Source organism: Rana temporaria, chromosome 3 (assembly GCF_905171775.1).
Source record: "Rana temporaria chromosome 3, aRanTem1.1, whole genome shotgun sequence".
Classification (NCBI taxonomy): domain Eukaryota; kingdom Metazoa; phylum Chordata; class Amphibia; order Anura; family Ranidae; genus Rana; species Rana temporaria.
The window spans coordinates 245,271,818-245,294,241 of record NC_053491.1 but is presented as its reverse complement, the minus strand read 5'-3'; the positions used below and the strand labels follow the sequence as shown (position 1 = coordinate 245,294,241).

The window sequence follows — 22,424 nt, the reverse complement described above, 5'->3', positions numbered from 1 at the left end:
CCAATTCCACCACACAGCCACCTGCCAATCTATCATACCTCCAATTTCACTGCATTGCATTAGGGTTGCACTGATGGGCACTGATCGGGCCGCATTGATGGGCACTGGTGAGGCTGCACTTTGTTAATATTTATTTTTGTAACTTATTTCTGCATAAAACATTTAAGGCCCCATGCACACGAGACGCTATTACAAACGCCTCTAATCTCAGCTTTTCAAAGGCAAAAACCGGCATTTAAAACGCCCGTTTTTGCCGCGAATTGCGTGGCGTTTTACCGCGATTTGCGGCTATCAGCGTTTATCCCCAAAACATTGTAGACCCTCCCCAAGCTCAGAATCAAACTATTTGTGCCGCGTTTTGCGTCTAAAACGCAAAAGCTGAAAGCTTCTGAACCCAAAATTTTGGGTTTGGAAAAACGGCCCTAAACCCAACTGCTTTGAAACGCCAAAAAACGTGATTGTGTGCATGGACACATAGGATAACATTAAATGTGTTCAGGGGCAGTTGAAAAAAATGCACAAATGCCTCTGAACTCGAGTTTAGCAGCGTCTCGTGTGCATGCATGGGGCCTAACAGTGTAATTTTATAAGATCATTTATGAGGGCATATTTAGGGGTGGAATTATGGGCGGGGCAGGGTAGAGGGTTGGCTGGGGCAACTAGTGGAGAGTAACGCTTAAGGCCTGGCTAGTAGTTCAGGACTTGAAATTTTGAGCCCTGCAATAGAGTATCTGATCAACGCACAGCGATTCAGAGAAAGCAATGTATTCTGAATACAAAGCTTCCTCCTATTGGCTGAGAGAGGCAGGCTGATGTCGCAACCTCTGACTCAGCCAACCATAGGAATAATTGCTAGAATACATTGCCTTCTCTAAATGGCTGAGCGCCAATCAGATAGACTACTGTGTTACGGGTATGAGAATGGAAGTCTCTGCCCGCACCCGGAACACAGTGCTGTATGTAGCCTCAGCTACACATACAGATTATAACACACATCCAGCGACCCCACATGTTCGGGAGGGACATAGTTTGAGCCAGCTAGGCATGTAACATGTATCAAAAGCTAGAGTTCAGCTTTAATTCATTTAAAAATGTCATTATATTCATAAAGTACTATGTGCTTAATAAATATTACACTACTCAAAAATCCAAGTCCTACCAAAACTTAATCTGATCCCATATTCATTCAGTGTCTTCTATATCCCAGCTTCGTGATTTCCAAGTAAAAACACTGCAGAACGTCAACTCTGTATGATGAAATAAAAATAGCACTTGGCATTGTGATCTATCCTATAATTTTTGTCTCCTAGTTGGCAGTACCTGGCACACGCAAGAGACATTTGGGCATCATTTATATTCATGATTCTGCCGACAGGTCTTCAGTACATAGAATACATCCAGTCAAGCTTTTCAGAAAACACACACACAGTTACTGACTAAAATTTTCTTGTTCAATCAATTTAATTAAATCGACCAATTTCGATTATAAAAAGCACATACATTTTCCAGACCACCACATATAGTGCCCACTGTAATATCCACAGACATCTCCCCCACTGTAATATGTTCCACATCTCCCCCACTGTATAGGAAGATTAGTGCTTGCTTAGTCTTACCAGAGAAGTCTGATGAGGATGTCAGCGCGCTGCTCTAGGCTCACCTAGGCCACCGCCGGGTGGACCAAGATGGCCACCGCTCCGGGAACTAGGCCGCAGCCTTTCCCATGGCAGAGGCAGCAGCGGAGCTCCGCGGATCACGTGGTGTGCCAATCCGCATATGGTGACCCGTTCTGATCACGGATCATTTAAGATTCGTTGCACCACTAGTACCGATCAAATTATTATTATTTTTGATCGATCAAATTTTTTTTACGATTAATCAAGGGATTAATCCCCAATTTCCAGAGCCCTAACATATATAAAAATTAGCATTACAAAAAAAAAAAAAAAAAAAAAAAAAAAAAAAAAAAAAAGGGTCATACCTACCTCCTCTGTGCAAGAGTTTTGCACAGAGCAGCCTCAATCCTCCTCTTCTGGGGTCATCTAGCAGCACTCCTGGCTCCTCTTCGAGTGCCCCCATGGAGAACCGCATTCCCCGGGGGGGGCACTCATGTGGGCGCGCTCAAGACCTGCTGCTCCATTCATGCCCTGGCTCCCGTGTCACCGAAATTGACTGATAGCAACGGGACCCTATCCAATGAGGACCCAAGACAGCGGCTGGAGATACTGTGCTCGTGGAGATACTGTGCTCGTCCCTGTTGCTGGAACGATCTGGTTCAGGCAAGTAAAAGGGGGGCTGCTGCGCTACAGAAGGTTTTACAACCCCTTTAAGAACTGATGTATACCAGTGACAACACACAATAACACTCGTAGAACAGATAGAATCTTTTATTCAGCAGGTGCTTCAAAAAACACTTTGTTGGAGCGCCAAACAAGACGCATACATCTTAAATCTTCAAATACTTGAGTGAGTATATATATATATATATATATATATATATATATATATATATATATATATATATATATATATATATATATATATATATATATATATATATATTATATAATTTTGTTACATTTCAGATCATACCAGAGTTTTAATAAAGCATAATATGGAATAGTCCAAATAACACCAGGGTCAAATGACCATTAGCAACCAGTCAGAAATCGGCTTGCAATAGCCAGTTGACAGACTGTCAAAATTGATATTCGATTGGTTGTCTTGGGCCACCACATGCCATTTTTTGGATGCCCAATAAATGTTTTGCAAGAGTTTATCCTCTAGCATACTGACAAGGCAATAGAACTGTATTTGAATACATAGTATAGAAAATATGGAACTCATTTTTTTTACTCTTATTTAAAAAAAAAAAAAAAAGCACCCGCTGATCTGTGACAGAGGTAAGGCACTAAGAGCATGTACTTTGTTAGAGTTTTAGAAAAATACACATAAAGACAGTCTTATTTGTAAATCTTATGCTTTTGGGGGGGGGGGGGGGGGGTTGGACTGAAATAGTATAAATTACAAAAACTGTAGAAGGATCAAAAGGCAAGCAAATATATAAAAACTTCATCACGTCGCAGATTTTCTGCTGCAATATATGCAGGAAGAGATGATCCAATTTGTGACAATATGAAGACTGACATGAAACAGGGTTCCATAGAAAAGGTTTCATAAGAAATGAAGGAACCCACAGCATCTTTGAGAAGGAGCACAGCATCAATTGTGAAAAATGGGTCATTAAATGGTAAAAGGCAAATTTAATGAAGAACGAACATTAAGGCAAGTCATCCAGGCTTCATTCCCCTGAAACACAAAGCAGATATTATAGGTGAGATATAAGAAGAATATAAAATATCCTTTAAAGTATTGACATGGGTAAGTGCACCCCAACACTAAAATCTCTACATCTACTATCCAACACTAACATATATAGCCCTGTAAAGAAGAAATCAGCATGCATACCTTTCTTGAAGCCGATCCAACCCAATCCCACGCGGATTGGTCTTCTGCGGCTTCGCAGTGGAGGTGGGTGCAGAAGACACAGCCGACAACGTAAGCCCCATAGTAAGTCTATGACTGATGTCACTCCCCATTCATTTCACAGACGTTGTTGGCTGTGACCTCTGCAGACCGGACTAGATCGGCTTAAAAAAAAAAAAAAAAAAAAATGTATAGCGATCTCTTCTTTAAAAAGGACTAGATAGGTTAGACTTGCAACATGGATGTCTGAAGACGTAGCGATTTTAGTGTTAGGGTGGAAGTATCCTTTAATGTAATAAACACTCCTGGCAGCCATCACATAATCAATATCCTGCCCTGCTGGCCTCCAATCAGAAGCCTTGATCAAGGGCGGTCTGTGATAACTCACTTTGCTCGGAGCACACGTGAGGACACATATGTGCAGTGGCTGGACATTAAGGCCTACTTGTCTTGACCCTGCACATGTGCAAAACAGCAATCAAGAGGTTAAACTGACCCCACAAGGTCTTTGAACACCCTAGAGGCCTTGAAAATCAAAGAGCTATAATATGTAAAAAATATGCATCAAAGTGTCAACAGCTGGCCAGTCCCCTTGTGCCTCTCATGCCTTGGTTTTGGCCCAAAACGATACAACTTTGATAGCCAATAGGATGCAGGAGATAGTGACAACATTTGCATGAGATTGTCAGGAGATTCAGAGGCCCAGGGGTGTTAAATAAGCGTTTCAAAATTTTGTTGGCACAGCTAGGTGCTCTGTTGAGTCCTGGGGCCAAGTCAAGCTGACAGGAGTATTTTGAAAAGAATATATTTTAGTTTCCATTTTGTTTTTAATAGAAAAGGGGTCTCAACATAACTTTATAACTATACCCATTTGCAATGATAAACTTGGGACCTCTTTAATAGAATCTTAACGAATATAGAAATTATATTTAATGGAAAATTGTAAGTGTATATGTTAAATAGTTGTAAACATGCAATGTTCTAGGAGCAGGGGAATGCAATTAGCGGACCTCCAGCTGTTGCAAAACTACAAGTCCTATCATGCCTCTTCCTCTGGGTGTCATGCTTGTGGCTGTCAGAGTCGTGCTATGCCTCATGGAACTTGTAGTTCTGCTACAGCTGGAGGTCCACTAATTGCAAATCCCTGTTCTAGACCCTTTATAATACAGTTTTACAATGCAGACACCATAACTACTATTGCTTAGTTTCAGATACGATTGTGCTCACGTTTAAAGTTTTGTCATGTGATCATGCAGATCTTCTTCTTGATAGTGGGGGGCGGGGTTACAGGACACACAGTATGGCTGCATTTCATAGTCTGTTTAACCTGAGGCAAGGTTAGGCTGTGTTTAACAAAGGGGCATGTTCAAAAGGCAGGCTGTGATTGGTCTGGGGGGTTGAACAAATCACACAATACAGGCCTGCTGTGTGTCTGCAGGGTGTCCTGTACCTCAGAATGGCCAGTCAAAATATGAAAAAACAGACCATGCCAACACAGATCAGCTTCTGTGCGCTGTGTGTGGTAAATTTAGAACAAGCAAGAAAAGCGACTAGCAGTATCAACCAGGTACCTCAGATGAAAAAAAAAGTTCTAAAAAGGCTGCTCCATCATTTTCGGATACTTTTTTTCAAACACATGAACCCTTTAAATAATGGTCCGCTCTTCCCTACAAATTACTACATTTACAACTCACGATACATTAGTGTGATGATCAGTGGGAAGAACTACCCCCTTACAGATAGCTAAAAATATCAAAAGGTGTCCGTGGGAACTTAACTGAGGCAGATATTGCTTTTTTTTCCCCCCCTTTTAAACAAAGTATGGGAATTATTCTCTTTTTTTAAATCACACTTACCTAGGTGGCTGCAGCATCAGTGCGATGCCGCATCTGTCCCCCGTCGGCTCCAACACCGAGAAGCCAGCAAACACTGCTAAATGCTCAGTTCGAAGAGCACGGTGAGCAGAGCTGGAGACCGTTAGTCATCGACTCTCTGCGCTCACTGGAGGGCTGGGCTGTGGAGGGGTCGGAAGTGACCAGCTCAGGCTCTCAGCGGCTCGCTAGGTACGTGATTTTGCACTCAAGGGCCGTAGTAAATGTACGTGGGGCTGTACTCAGATAAAATTGATTTCCTTTCCCCCCCCCCCACAAATAGGAGCTTTTTGGTGCCATTTGATCACCTCTGCGGTTTATTTTTTTGCACTATTAAAAAAAAAAAAAAAAAAAAAACACACACACACAACACACACATAATTAAACATTTATATATTAATTTAGGCCAATATGTATTCAGTTACCTATTTTTGGAAAAAAAAAAATCCAATAAGTGTATATTGATTGGTTTGCATAATAGTTATAGAGTCTACAAACTATGGGATAGATTTATGGACTTTTTTAAATGCTTTTACTAGAAATAAAAAATATGGGTCAACTTTACGGTTCTTATTTTTTAAGAAAAAAAAAAACGTGCACTTGCAAGACCACTGCGCAAATACGGTGTGACAGACCGCCATTTTGTTCTCTAGGGTGTTAGAATAAAAAATATATATGTTTGGGGGTTCTAATTAGAGGGAAGGAGATGGCAGTGAAAAACACAGGGGAAGTTCCATTAGCATTGCTGGTTGTCTTGTCATGCCAAGAGCCACCACAAGATGGCGCCAGATGACAGAAGGAAGCATAGGCCTGCAAGATCCACCGCAAGATCGCATCAGGCTGCGGCTTTCTGCAGCCTAGGCTTCCTTCCCCAGGCGCCAGGTCGCTAATTCTAGTCGCAAATGCGACCTGGTGCCCAGATTTCATCGAACCCTGGGTATAGATTTCAAAAGTAGTCAATATACACACACACACAAAGTGTCGTTTAGAGAATGCATTAAATATTTAATTTTACTATATAACGTAAACTTATTTTTAACATGCCAACACTGCGCCAGAGAAAAATAGTTCTGTAAATAAGACACAAATATTGTGAAACTGAAAACATTCTAGCATGCCTTCATTCCCAGAACAATCTCCCTCTACTGAAATGTTACAATTTATTTTCATTCCTGAGCTCAGGGGAGAACATTTCCACACTGATACATTGTATACTTTTACCTTACTGGCTAGAGCACAGTTCCCCTCCTTGTAATGTTGTACATTGCTAAAAACACAAAAGGGAGACCTTTCACACTGCCAGTGTTGGCGGTAAAGTGCTGCCAGTTTTAGCAGTGCTTTACCATAGCTTTTGCTGAGCTTTTAACCTTTGCTTGCAGGCACATCGGTGGCGCTGGCCATTGATTTCAATGGGCAGGGGCGCTTTAGGAGCAGTGTATACACTGGGATTAAAGATGAGCGTTTTTCTAGGCGCTATTTTTAGCTCTAAAGCACCTGAAAAACACCTCCAGTGTGAAAAGGGTTTTAGAGAATTGACTTTAATAGGTTCTCTTTTTTTTTTTTTTGCAGTATTTACCTCACATTCAATATTTTACTTTGATCAATTGGACTTTATTAATCGCATTCAATATTTCTGAAAAGGGAGTAACATGACTATCATATCGCATGCAGAATCCTTTAGTGAATTGACCCCAGATAATAATAATAATAATAATAATTATTAATAATAGCTAATCAACATGAACACAAAAAAAAAATTGGGAGGGTAATATACACTACACCGGTTACAAGTTTTCTAAACTATGGATTGCTTTCAATTATCTTTATTTATTTTTACCTGGGATCACAGGAAAAAAAGATTCAAGGCCAGTGGCTTTTCAGGTAATAAATGACTTCTGTAGATAGCTGTGGTCCAAACAAAGGATTAACCTGGGCCAATATTGCAATGAGCCAACTGCAAAAAGAAAAAAAAAAACACATGTTAAAATATGAAATGAAACCCAACATTACCAACACACAGCTTTTACAAAATGGAAACAGACATCAAAAATGACATCCTTAAAAATTATAAAATGCATGTTGCCCACCCACATCTATCCAGTCACATAATTTAGTCTGCGAGGCTACTAGTACCACGAACAGAAACATCATGTGAGATAATAAAAAACAAATTGTATATTCCCTAAGGAAAGGGAAAAAAAAAAATCAGAATACAAAATACAGCCAAGGTACCCAAGTACCACATAATCATATGTCAATACATACTCTGAATATAAGCAATTTTTTATATCATATATCAAAAGAAAGCAAAGGAAAACATCACCATCTGTGATTTACCCGCTACTAGCCAACACTACAGACAAAAAGGGGAGAAGAGAGGGGAAAAAAAAGGGGGGGTGGGACTAAAGACACCGTAGTGAACGTGCCTTCTATGGTCTCTACATACCAAAAAGGAGTGAGAAGGAAATGATCAGAGCCAACGCAGCTATCTCATCCCATATCGAGTTTTATGTATTGATCAGAATACCTGAACACCACCCAGGGTGCCCACGTCTGATTGAATTTTTCCGACGATTCCCTGGCAATTGCTACAGTTTCCTCCAATTGGTGGATATTCTCTATCGAGCTAAACCATTCCGGAATGGAACGAATATCCTTCGCTTTCCAATGCCTGGGAATCAAAACTTTCGCTGCGTTCAGCAGATGTCTAGTCAATGATTTTTTATATTGTTGCATGGAGCAGTCCCCAATGTGGAGTAAGCAACATGCAGGCGTAAGAGGGATTGTGGTATCTGTGATGGCTTTGATCAGTTAACACACCTTGTCCCAAAAGGATCTCAAACAAGGACACTCCCACCAAATATGGACAATGGTACCCGGGTCTTGCTCGCATCTCCAGCAAGAATCCGATGTCAACCGGTACCATTTTTTTATTTTATCCGGAGTGGCATACCATTGCGTTAAAAGCTTATACGACATTTCCTGCAGTCTCATGCCAATCGCACATTTATGGGCAAAAATGCAGGCACGTTTCCATTGCTTATCTGTAAAACTTACTTTAAGCGGCTTTTCCCATTGTATTCGTATTCCCGAAGCCATCTCCCCCCTGTCTGATTGGAGCCAAGAGTACATAAGAGAGGTAGATCTCGGAGCCGGAGCTCCAGCCAGGCAAGTTTGTTCAAAAGGAGTTATTGATCTAAAGAATTGTTTTTTAAACTGGGAAACCTGTGTGTAGTTCTGCAGCTGACGGTAAGTCCAAAATGAGAGAGAGCTCTGGGGATTTACATCTCTTTTTAGGGAATCAAAGGATTTTAAGGTGTAAGCCTCAACACAATGTATCATTAAAAAAGAGGCATTGTTTGGTCCGTGGGTGCAAAAAAATGCAGGTGCATCCCGGGCAAGAAATCCGGATTGTGAGTAATAGGGGTAAGCGGACCGGGACAGGGAATAAAGTAATTGTTACTGTAAAGTATAGGGGATTGCAAAAGTTTAACTGTAAGAAATGATTACAAAACTGTGCAGGGGCGTACTAAGTGGGGGGCGGGCCGCCACTGGGGTGTCAGGCCCCGGCGGGGCCCCCCCGTGGCGGTGACAGGAAGAACACCCGGTCGCGCGGAGAGCCTGTAGTGGCTTTGCAAGGAGGTGGAGCGAGCCGAGTGACACCCGGCTGGGACCCCCAGCATGGTGTTGTATAATGTAAAGGGGCCCAGAGGTGCAAGGTGTAATGTAAAAGGGGCCCAGAGGTGCAAGGTGCAGTGTAATGTAAAGGGGTCCAGAGTGCTGTGTAATGTAAAGGGTCCAGAGATGCAATGTAATGTTAAGGGGTCCAGAGGTGCAAGGTGCTGTGTATATGGGTCCAGTGGGGTGTTATTACATTTTAAGTTGGGGGGGGGGGTGCCAGATATAGGATACGCCCCAGGTGCATAAAGACAAATATGAAAATGTCCTGCAAAACCAGAGCTCCAATACTTCCCTCTGGCAGCCCAGGTCTCCTACCTTCTCCCGCTCCTGCACTGAAGCCTCTGTCAAGTTAGTCATATACTAGTAGAATTTTGTTTAAAAAAAAAAAAAATTGTAGGAATGTTCAATTTGCTAACTTAGCGGGGTGAAATTCATTTTAGACCAGAGTGGCGAGAAAATTGAAGGAGCAGGATGGAACATTTCTCTTGAAAGAACAAACATTTCTAACAATATGTTTTTTGTTCGGGGAAGTCCATTCATTCCGAAATTGAATGTTGAAAGCAAACAAGGATTGTGAAGTCATCAAAATGTACTGACAGTTTTCATAGGAACGTTCATTTAAAGATATACTAGTGCATGGCCAGATTCAGTTTTTACCATTCAACACTTCAAGTGTCAGATGTCTGCTCCCCCCTTCCGTTCAATCTTCTGACTTTGGATATCACTACAGGACTCCAAAAGAGGACAACACAGAGGACACCGTCATTGGACACTCACAGAAGTGTTTAATGCTGAAGATATTGGCAGAGACTGCATCCCTGGAAAGTAGGGGGAAGGGGCCAGTAAAAGAGCTCTTTTGTAGGACACATTTATCATTTTTATTTTAAGTGGGCATGCTTCCTAGGGTAACCGCGTTACTATGGAGGCTGGGACTGCTAGCCTTTGGCTTTTGAAAATTATAGCTGTCCAACTGTCACGCTGATCCAATGGCCCCCCACAAAACAATAAGAAAAAAAAACGCAAAGCGCAGTCTGGCATGGAACCAAATAATGATCCAATGGCTTTAATACCATCTGAGCCACACCTGTACCAAGTATGCAGTTTGGGAGTTCAGGTATCACAGACTTTCTAACCTGCATATATTTAAGACAGGTACAGCCGAGCTACTTGGCATTTAAAAAAATAAAATAAAAATAAAAAGGAAGAAGAGTAGGTTACCAATGGCAGCCAACATGATGGTGGCTTCACATGTGGACTCTCTGATCAGAAGTGCATTCTTTGATCAAAAGTGCCGGAGTTAAAAACCAGGAGTTTGAAACAGGAGGTAAGACAGGAGTCTTCATTATTTTTTTTTCAATCACTGATCCAGAACAAGCTTGCAGCTAATAAAGTTGGAACTCTTGCTATATAGATTCAGCGGTGCAGCAGACGCTCTCATCTTAGTCTGCTCACCCCAGGGATAGTGAGAGCAGGACGCTCTCAAACGAGTCGGCTCTCCCCAGGGATAGTGCAGCCAGGCAGGGTCCTCCCAGCTCTCGGCTGCTGCAGACACAGCACAAAAAAACAGGACTAAGACAATGCCCCCCCCCCCACACCCCCCTAGCCAATTGATCCAGGGTTGCACCGATCGCCGTTAAGGGGTCAGGAAGGAATTTTTTCCCCTGATCGCTGCAGATTGGCCCAGCACGCCTGGGGTTTTTCGCCTTCCTCTGGACCAATTGGGGAGAGAAGACTCAACGAGTGACGGCTCACTTGGACAGTCTTCCACCCATCACGTCCGGCGTCTCGCGGCTCTTCCCGCATCCGCGCCAGACCAGGCCTCATTCACGGCCGCCGCAATTAGGAAAGACTGACGACAATGTGACTGGCGACAATGGCTAATCTGCGATACTCTGCGGACTCTATTCGGGGTCTGAGACAATTCGCAACAGCATTACCAGCCGTCACCAAAAAGGCCTTAAAAATAGAGCAACTTTTGAGATTCGATCGACCATCAAAAATGTAAACTATTTAACCCAGCTCAAGCACATATCATGTGCTTCGATCAACACAAGATCGGCAGTAAAACACCGATTAGAAATCCACGATTTCTTACTACAAAACGATCTAGACTGCCTCTTTATTACAGAAAGCTGGCTCTCAGACGACTGCAACACCATTCTCGGAGAATTGGTGCCAGAAAACTATCGCATTATAACGGAAAACAGAATAGGGCAAAGAGGAGGAGGCCTGGCGGTGATCCACAAGAATCACATTGCAATCACTAAGCCAGCCCTTCAAAATCCTCTTCCATTCATGGAAACCCTTACTCTTCAACTTCAAACTTCCCCCCAGGAGACGGTTCACATTCTCCTCTGCTATAGGCCACCTGGGCCAAAATCACAGTTTTTGCCATCTTTAACGGAGTTTATATCCACTTATACCCTTAACAGCAAACACCTTTTGCTGCTCGGGGACTTTAATCTGTGGGCCAACTCCGCACAGGATCCCATTGCGGACGCCTGCATCGATCACCTGGAGGGATTAGGGCTACAGCAACTTATATGCGGGCCAACACATGCTTCGGGTCACACACTCGACCTAATTTTCAGACAAAATCTGAAAATAAGCATTTTAGAAAATGAACCATTGCCATGGACAGACCACCATGCAATCAATTTCATAATCTCCAAAATTCCCCCAGTAATAAAAGCACCCAAGCCGGTGACAATACACTGGGCTAGATCTCAGAAGAAGCTCCATTCGGAACTCTTTAAATCTACCTTGGGAAACAGAATCAAAACAATCCATCCACATCAAACAGCCGCAGATACACTGGATGCCATAAACGCAGCCCTGCTACAGTCAGCCGATTTAGTAGCACCGAAACGCAAAGCCTGCATCCGAAAAAGAAAGTCTGGCTGGTTCAACAACCAGCTGTCGCTTCTGAAGCAAGAGCGCAGAAGGGCGGAAGCCGCCTGGAAAAGAAGCCCTGCAGAGGATAACCTCATCATCTACAAGGCAATAACAACACGATATCATAAAGAAATCTTCAAAGCCAAGAAACATAATTTTTCTATGGCGTTTAACAGCGCCCTAAACCGCCCCCGCGAACTCTTCAAGATGGTCACCCAGACCATGAATCCAGGATGTCTTGAAGTCCCCAACTCAGACACCCAAGAGTTCTGTAATGAACCATCGGATTTCTTCATCAACAAAATTGAAAGAATCCGGGAAAGCATCTTGCAAAACAATACCCCCCTCAACCCCACCGTCAATCAACCACAAAACACCCACAGAAACGCTCTACAATCAACAAAGTTCACTCTGGAACCGATCTCCATCGATACCACAAAAAATATCATTGGTGCTTTGCGGAACAGCACATCGCCCAATGATATCATCCCCACCAAACTGCTGAAGGAATGTGCCGACATCCTGGCACCACCCATCACACAGCTTATAAACCAGTCATTTAAGGAAGGCACAGTGCCATCCCTGTTGAAAGAGGGCACAATCCAGCCCATCTTGAAAAAACCTAACCTGGATCCCAAGGACCCAACTCACCGCCGTCCCATAACAGGCCTAAATGTTCTCTCCAAGATAATGGAGAAAGTAGTGGTACAACAGCTGCAACAGCATCTAGATACCCACAATCTACTGGATCCATTACAATCAGGCTTCCGTCCCGGACACGGGACAGAAACGGCCTTACTCAAAATATGGGACGATGCCCTCGAGGCCGCAGACGAAGGAGAATCTTGTCTCCTGGTTCTGCTGGACCTAAGCGCAGCCTTTGACACGGTAGACCACAAACTGTTACTGATGCGACTAGCCGAGGGAGCCAGAGTCGCAGAAGGTGATCTACCATGGTTTTCCTCCTTTCTTGAAAACCGATCACAAACAGTTAAATTGGGTTCTTTCACGTCGGAAAAGCGCACGGTGTCATGTGGAGTCCCCCAAGGATCCCCCCTGTCACCGGTGCTTTTCAACATCTATCTTCGTCCTCTCTTTGATATTATCAGTAGCCAAGAACTACTCTATCACTCTTATGCAGACGATACGCAACTGTATTTTCGCATCTGCAACAAAAAGGATCATCATCCCAGTTTAGAGAAATGTCTCTCTTTGATAGAAAACTGGATGACAAAGAGTTATCTTAAACTCAACAGTTCAAAAACAGAACTCCTTATGTTTCACGCCAGCCGAAAGAGGCAACTGGCAACAACCTGGACACCCCCGCCCATTCTGGGCCAAATCATCACCCCTAGCTCCAAAGTCAAAAGTCTCGGGGTCATCTTCGACACCTTCATGACAATGGACGCACAAATAGGGTCAGTAGTCAGCGGAGCGCACCATCTGTTGCTCCTACTACGCAGACTTATTCCATTTATCCCCAAAGAAGACGTAGCAGTCGTGGTGGGAACAATCGTGAATTCCAGACTGGACTATGCCAACGCCCTGTACCTCGGACTCCCAAAGTACCAAATCTCCCGTCTGCAAGTCGTTCAGAATACGTCCGCCAGACTGGTGACTGGGAAAAAAAAATGGGAATCAATCTCACCTTCGTTGAGAACCCTTCACTGGCTGCCAGTAAAAGACAGAATTGCATTTAAAGCACTCTGCCTGACACATAAGTGCATCCATGGGAAGGCTCCGCAATATCTTTGCGACAAGATAGAACCTCAATTCGAATCGCGTTCTGCGATCCACCGACCAAAATCTGGTCAGGGTACCAAAAACAAAATACAAGTCCAAAGGAGAAAGAAGGTTTGCTTTTCAGGGTCCTAGACTATGGAACGCTTTACCAACCAGCATTCGCTTGGAGGAAAACCACCTGACTTTCAGAAGACAGATCAAAACTCTGCTCTTTTGATGTCATGAGACACGAACAACTAGCGCCCAGAAGCGATTCAGTTCGCATGCGCCGCGCTTTATAAGTTTTTCATTCATTCAACATTCCTTTCAGTACATTATTTCTTTAAAAAAAAAAAAACACAAATTCAAAACGCCCCCCAATAATCTCAACTAGGAATCTCGATTGCAAAAATGAAGGGGGATGTCTGGACAGCCGCACTCCAAAAAATATATTGCTTTATTGTAAAGTAAAAATCACAGCATACATGCCACAGCAAACAGGATATTAACGGACGCGTTTCACACTAAAACTTAGTGCTCAATCATAGCTATGATTAAGCACTAAGGTTTAGTGTGAAACGCGTCAGCTTATATCCTGTGATTTAACTTTTACAATAAAGCAATGTTTTTTGGAGTGCGGCTGTTCACACATCCCCCTTCATTTTTGCATTACTACATGCATTGCCAGCACCCGTGGCTTCAGATCCGGTGAGGAGGTTCATCATTTCTGCCTTGAGCGGCGACTTCCTTTCTCTATCTAGGAATCTAGATTGGCTTTTTTGAAAGCTTAGACATTCCTAGGCTAAATTGAGAGGACATTACACTGGGGGGGGGGCTTGCCACGGACTGACTTTCAGAATTTTTTTTATAGGCTACTCTGCATCACACTGGGACACCCGGCAGCACCGACATGCACACTAGGTTCCCATCAGAAGCATATCCAGTTAATTTTTTGTGACACTGAGGGGGGGGGGGGACTACTGCAGGTATAAATGGCAGGCACCTGGAAGTGCACATACCTGCACCAATCTCCCAAAACTTCCTGTCACAGCCAAGTCTCAAGCTGATCTAAGGCAGGCAGGCCTGATGCCAACGCTTATCCATCCCCTTCTTACATTCTGCACACTTCTATAGGCCACTGAGACTGCCCAATAATAATGGGACCATAGTAATGTGTGGGAGCAGGGTTCAGAGGTAAGCTCCTACACCATCTGAAGCGTCTGAGATTTACCCATCTAAAAAATAAATAATAGCTACATGTTCCGTCATCACAAGGTTTCTCAAGTTGCTACAGGTTGTATCCAAGGCCCCATTCACACCTGAGGATTTTGTAGCTTGAAGCTACAAAACAATGGACGTGGAGAAAAAAAAATCTATTATTCTCTATGGACATGGTTCACATCTCCACTCCAAAAATGGCTTGAGGCCAGAAGCGCCAAAACGCCTGAAGCTCAAACAAGTTCTGGAACTTTATTTTAGGCAGATTAAAGGCATTTCTGCCTTTTTACAATGGTGACCTTTTGACCTGTACAAAATTCACAGCAAAAATTGTGCGACTTTCTGCAAGTACTGCGAGGTGCCTTTCGGGCGGTTTAGCAATAAAAATAGCGCTTAAATCCCACCTGAAAAACTCCTGCCCTGTAGTCTCAATGTGAAAGCCTGAGGGCTTTCACACTGAGCAGGAACAAAAATTATTTCTGGACAGCCGCACTCTAAACAAATTGTAGCCTTCAAAGCAAAATAAAATCCCGACGCGTTTCACACTGAAACTAGTGCTTAGTCATAGCTGCACCCGAGTTATCTGTAACGAAGGATATTCATCTGGGTTCCCACCTGGAGCGGCTACTCCCCTTTTCCCTGGCTTTCACACTGAGGAGATGCGCTGGCAAGGCCGCTCCAAAAGTCCTGCCAGCAGCATCTTTGCGGGCGGTATTAACCCTTTTTCGGCCACTAGCTGGGGTTAAAACCGCAACGCTAGCGGCAAAATACCGCTGCAATTCCAACGGTATAGCGCACCTCCCACCCCAGTGTGAAAGGGGCCTAAGAGATTTGAGGTTTGTCACCCATCCCTCCAGTGACAGTATATCTCCATGTCAAGCAGAACCAGCTACCAGAGGCTCTATAAGTGCTTTTATAAAGCTTGAGGTGACAGAATTTTCCCAGAATATAAAAAGGTTTCATTAGCCCATGTTTACCAAAGTTTAATGTGAAGCAGTCACCACAATAGATTTCCACTGAAAATACAGTCTTGCCTGTACTCAAGGACAATCAGAAGTACCATTTACGTTGTAAAGCACTGCATGAACCGTCGGTGCTATATAAATCCTGAAATATTATTATTAATAAATGATTGTGCATTTTACGAATACTATTTGAAGAACAAGTCCAGTTGAACTGTGGCCACTTCTTGTTTATCCAGATAATGATATAGCTTGAATCTTCCGAAAATTTACTTTCTAGATCTATGCCAAACATTTTCTCGCAATCTGCAGTTACACTGTAGGTGGCACAGTAAGTTCACCACTAAGCCTGGGTTGACACTGTTGTGGTGCGGGACCGAAGGCAATTTGTACAGAAAATGGCAGCACATTCCTTCGCGATATGCATGCATTGTCTGGGGTGCGATTTGAGCCATGGTTTTATATGGCTCAAATTGCACCGCATTTGTACCAAACTGGTGCAGGACTCTTTTTGTCTGCGCCAGAATCGGATCACATGGGTGGTCTCACCCATGCAATCAGATTTAGCAAATCGTGCCGAGTTTGCGTAACATATACTCTGCAATCGGTTTGCGATTTAGAGGCGGGGCCGAATCCGCAACAAATGTGCACCGCATCTAGTATGAACCCAGGCTAAGTGACAAATCCTTGCATACAGGAGCCAGAATCTTCAAAAACTAAACAGCAGCATCCCTGCTCTCCTTTAAATAGACATAATCAATCTACAATTTATTGTTAAAAACAAAAACTTTCAGAGAATTTGTAAATGGAAAAGGTTAGTGACAGGAGGGACTGAAAACGCATTGCTTTCTCAGAAGGATTGTACACAGCATTTCCTCCAGTCTTGTTTTGTTGCATTGCAGGGTTTAGGGGGAAAAAAAAATAAAAGAAGCACGCCAGGAAGAGATTGCAGATCTGCTGGAAAGTACAAGGTTATGTAATGCTGCCCCAGAAATTCCAGCAGCTACTTCAGATGAATTCCATGCCTTGGTTCAGCTCCAAGGAAAAGATGGCGTATCCTTGTTTTAAAGCGTATTTCGGCTTGCATTAGTCGCAGAGTAAAAAGATAAGCTTCGAAACAGTGTGTGTGCCTCCAAAATAAACTGCTAGATGTGACTCACACGCTGCGATTGATAAGTTTCTCCTTCAATATGCGTGGGATGTGCATCTTTACCGCTGTCCCTCTGCCACAGAATGACTAAGGGTATCAGAATTAACCATAGATGTTGTATTCTATGTACTATATTATATTCCACTATGGCATTTTCTTCATTGAACTGCCCCCCACGCAGTATAACCTACATACAGCCACTTCAGGAAAATCATTAAGGAAAAAATAAATACTAATCATTAAGGAGAAAATGAGTACCTTCTGTTGTATTTGATAACACAATATACAAGGTAATAAGATTGCAGTTTTCATGTTAAAGAGGAACTGCAGTCTACTCACATCATTTCATCTTAGCCATTCTGAAGCTTCCCTCCAACTACTTTGCATGTTTTATTTAACCACTTAAGCCCCGGACCAATATGCTGGCTAAAGACCCAAGGTGTTTTTACAGTTCGGGACTGCGTCGCTTTAACAGACAATTGCGCGGTCGTGCGACGTGGCTCCCAAACAAAATTGGCGGCCTTTTTTCCCCACAAATAGAGCTTTCTTTTGGTGGTATTTGATCACATCTGTGGTTTTTAGTTTTAGCGCTATAAACAAAAATAGAGCTACAATTTTGAAGAAAATGCTATATTTTTTACTTTTTGCTATAATAAATATCCCCCAAAAACATATATCATTTTTTTTCCCCCTCAGTTTAGGACGATACATATTCTACCTATTTTTGGTAATAAAAAAAAAAAAAAAAAAAAATATATCGCAATAATCGTTTATCGGTTGGTTTGCACAAAATTTATAGCGTTTACAAAATAGGGGATAGTTTTATTGCATTTTTATTTTTTTTATTACTAATGGCGTCGATCAGCGATTTTTTTCGTGACTGCGACATTATGGCGGACACTTCGGACAATTTTGACACATTTTTGGGACCATTGTCATTTTCACAGCAAAAAATGCATTTAAATTGCATTCTTTATTGTGAAAATGACAGTTGCAGTTTGGGAGTTAACCACAGGGGGTGCTGTAGGAGTTAGGGTTCACTTTGTGAGTGTTTACAACTGTAGGGGGGTGTGGCGTCATCGATCGTGTCTCCCCTATAAAGGGGTTGACGCGATCGATACGCCGCCACAGTGAAGCACGGGGAAGCCGTGTTTACACACGGCTCTCCACGTTCTTCAGCTCCGGGGACCGATCGCCGCACTCGAGCGGCGATCGGGTCCGCGGTACCGGAGCTTCGGACCGGGCCGCGGGCACGCGACCCACGGCTGGGTACAAGTACAGGACGTATATATATATATATATATATATATGTGCTTGTGCCCAGCCGTGCCATTCTGCCGACGTATATGTGCAGGAGGCGGTCCGGAAGTGGATATACTGCGATTCTGTACTTGCCAAATACGCTGCAGAAATCTCTCTGCCAAGTCTGGCTGCATCCATTTTAACTGCGGGCAGCTGAAGCTGCTGCCTGTTCACTTCCTGGCTTTACACAAAGGCACACCTCCAGCTCTCATTGGCCCTTTTAAGACTCATCCCCCCTCCCTTCCTGGCAAACTCTCTCTCAGAGCTGTGCATGATGTCATAAGCCTAGGCTTTTTACCAGACAATAAAACAAGAAGTGGGCTGTATATAAGGTATTTACTGGCAGAGAATTTTTTTTTTTTTTTTTAACTATCCAAAGTTAAAACAAGGGCAGAGGATTTAATAGATGAAAACGTTGCTGAAGTTCCTCTTTAAGGCCTCTTGCACACTGTACTGATGTATGAGCAAACAAACACACCAGGATGGGCTGTATATCACATGCGAATATGCACACATAAGCGTCAAGCGTAGCTTTTGCACATATTTGTGTGCATACACGCAAAAATACTGGCCAGCAACTCAGATTTATTTTTAACCGTTTAGTAACCGCTCCACATTTACTGTGGAAGGACAGCCCTTGAGTGCAAAAAATGTACTTACCGGTAACATCCTTTTCCAGGAGTCTTTCAGGACAGCCACCATAGAGAGACACTGGCTCCTCCCCTTTCAGGAAAGGCTGCCTTCAATTCCAAGATTTAAGCCTCATCCTCCCGCTGGCCCCTCAGTTCTCCAAGAGTACCACCGGCCAGCTGGGGAGACACGAACACGTCATACAAAAACTTTTATCTTACCTGATGTCTCATACGATGAGTTCTCAGATATCCTACAAATTGGGTGGGTACCAGTGCAGTCCTGAAAGACTCCTGGAAAAGGAAGTTACCGGTAAGCAACTCCGTTCCCCCCCCCCCCCCCCATCCGTCTTTTAGGACAGCCACCGTAGAGAGGATAAGCGAGCACCTTACCTTAGGGTGGGACTACTGCCTGCAGCACTTTACGACCAAAGGCCTGGTCTTTGGCCGACAGCAGGTCCATTCTGTAGTGCTTTACCAACGTGGCAAAGCTGGACCACGTTGCAGCCCTACAAATCTGCTCTGGAGAAGCACCAGCCCACTCTGCTTGAGAAGTCACTACTGCTCTGGTGGAGTGTGCCCTAATACCATCCAGGGGCTCCAACCCCCTCATCACATAAGCCTGAACAATGGCCGACCTCAACCATCTAGTTATTGTGCGCCTAGAGGCTCTGGACCCACGCCTAGACCCTGAAAATAACAAAAAGGGAATAAGATTTCTTAAACTGTCTTGTACTATCTAAATACTGAAGGATGCACCTTCTAACGTCCAAATTATGAAAAATATGTTTCCTCACAGGACTCGAACAGAAAAAGTAGGCAAGACAATTTCTTGGCCTCTATGAAACTTAGAGGCCACCTTTGGCAAAAAGGCCGGATCTGTTTTAAAAACCACCCAGTACGGAAAAAACCTGAAAAAAAGGGTGCCCTAATAGAGAGGGCTTTGAGGTCACTCACTCTCCTTGCCGTAGTGATCGCCACCAAAAACAGTTTTGAGGGTGATCAGTTTTAACGTGCAGGACCCCACCGGCTCAAAAAAGGTTCCCCTGTGAGGGCTTGCAAAACTAAGGAGAGATCCCACACAGGAAAGGGGGAGAATCTGACTGGTCTCTGTCTGCTTAAGGCTTTAAAAAAAACTCACTATCCAGGAAAATGCTCAAAGCTGATACCTGTCCTTTCAAGGTGCCAAGGACTAAGCCTTTGTCTGCCCCAGACTGCAGAAATTCCAATACTGCTACTGGACCGGCACAGTTATCAGGGAGTCCAACGACCCTGGACTGTGGTCCCAGACTGTCAGAATGAACAGTTGCAAGGGACAAAAATGCAGCCCTGCCCACTGTACAGCTGGGAGCGTGGATTGTCAGTAAGCCTAAAGCTGACATGGCCTCTTCCCCCCCCCCCCCCCCCCCCCCCCCAGGACCAACCACCACCAGGGTCCCAGACACACTCCCCTTCCCCACGGGAACCAACGTCACCCATAATCCAGTCCAGCCTCCAGAACTCCAATGCTGACCGCATAATGCAGGGGACCAGATGCACTTCCTGCAGTGCCACTCCTGGGCAAATGCAGAGCGGACCTCCCCAAGCTTCCTCCTTCCCCAAAAGAAGCTAGAGTGCGTAGGATGCAGCCGTACTCAGAGTTTCAGGCTCCCTAGCCAACCGGACTGCAGTAAGGAGAGAGAGCCACACTTCCCAGGTAAAAAAAAATAAAAATTCTTGTAATACAAAGCACTTGTATATCAAAGCGAACTTGCCCAAAAGGAATGACGGAAACTCAAATGAATCACACAACCATTTCTTCATAGGTCTTCCAATTTATAGTTCATATAAAAAAAAGAAAAAAGAAAAGAAAAACATTATAGTGATACGATAGGTTGTGCAACCATAGAATGTCCATGCACAAATGGCAGCCTCCACAAGGGAATTAGAAGCAAAATCCAGCAGGAGCTACAGAGTATAAAAGAAGAGGTGCCTCCAAGTGTAGCAATATGTTGCCAAGTGTTGTACTTTCATTAAATGTAACCATATTGCTGCACTTGGAGGCATCTCCGCTTCTCTTTTAGGCTGCATTCACACCAAAGTGTTTTGTCGCCTGAAGCGCGACGCCCCAAAACGCTAGAGGGGAAAAAATACATTATTCTCTATGGAGATGGTTCACATCTCCACTACAAAACTCCTGACGCCGAACGCCTGAAGCCCAAACAAGTTCTGGACCCTTTTTTGACGCTCGAATTTGGGCGTTTTACATTGGAGACCCTAGAGCTGTAAAAAAATTGCGGCAAAAAACGCCGCAAAACGCTACGCTCAGGTGTGAATGCAGCCTTATACTCAGTTGTGACGCTAATTAAAATGTCATGTCAAAAAATTGTCAAATTTTGCTGGTCTTGCAAAACACTCTCAAACCAAAATTACTCAAACCAAGGTTTTACTGCACTAGTAAAAACAATTAAACAAAAGTCCATAAAATGTATCCCATAGTTTGTAGACGCTATAACTTTTGCACAAACTAACAAATATACGCTTATTGGGATTTCCTTTACCAAAAACACGTAGCAGAATACATAATGTCCTAAACTGATGAAGAAATTAAGATTTTTTTTTTATTATTATTCAAATAGTTTTTTTTAGAAAAAAAAAATTTAAAATCCAAAATTTACGTTTTTATTTTTATAGCACAAAAAATAAAAACCGCAGGAGGTGATCCAATACTGCCAAAAGAAAGCGCTGTTTTGGGGGGGGGGGGGGGGGGGAGGGGTGCCCGCCGACTGCGCAATTGTCAGTTAAAGCACCGCTGTCCAGGATCGCAAAAAATTACCTGGTCATGGGGTCTGCGTTTACAGACAAATTGAAAAATATTGGGCTTCATTTAACCACTTGCTTACTGGGCACATATACCCCCCTCCTGCCCAGGTGAAATTTCAGCTTTCGGCACTGCGTCGCTTTAACTAACAATTGCGCGGTCGTGCGACGTGGCTCCCAAACAAAATTGACGTCCTTTTTCCCCCCACAAGTAGAGCTTTCTTTTGGTTGTATTTGATCGCCTGTGCGGTTTTTATTTTTTGCGCTATAAACAAAAAAGTGCGACAATTTTGAAAATACAATTTTTTTTACTTCTTGCTAAAATAAATATCCCAATAAAAAAAAAAAAAAAAAAAAAAAAAAAAAAAAAAAAAATCGCAATAAGCGACTGGTTTGCGCAAAAGTTATAGCGCTTACAAAATAGGGGACAGAATTATTATTTTTTAATTTTTTTGTTTACTAGAAATGGCGGCGATCTGCGATTTTTATTGGGACTGCGACGTTATGGTGGACACATCGGACACATTTTTGGCGCCAATCACATTTATACTGCGATCAGTGCTATAAATATGCACTAATTACAGTATAAATGTGACTGGCATTGAAGGGGTTAACACTAGGGGGTGAGGAAGGGGTTAAATATGTGGGGGGAGGGGGTGACCGATCTGTGTCTATGTACAAGAGACACAGATCGGTCTCCTCTCCAGAG

At 43.4% G+C, this 22,424-nt stretch overlaps 1 protein-coding gene across 1 annotated transcript in view; it reads right to left on the bottom strand.

Moving 5' to 3' along the window:
• Window positions 1–2,994: 2,994 nt before the first annotated feature.
• ATP6V0E1 (ATPase H+ transporting V0 subunit e1) overlaps window positions 2,995–22,424 on the bottom strand; it is a 50,019-nt gene continuing 30,589 nt past the window's right edge. Inside the window, exons 3-4 of the mRNA XM_040344547.1 lie at window positions 7,195–7,311; window positions 2,995–3,309 (exon numbers count right to left, since the gene is read on the bottom strand). Coding sequence (XP_040200481.1) covers window positions 7,218–7,311 — 94 coding nt within the window. The 3' untranslated portion in view covers window positions 2,995–3,309; window positions 7,195–7,217. The remainder of the gene's footprint in view (window positions 3,310–7,194; window positions 7,312–22,424) is intronic.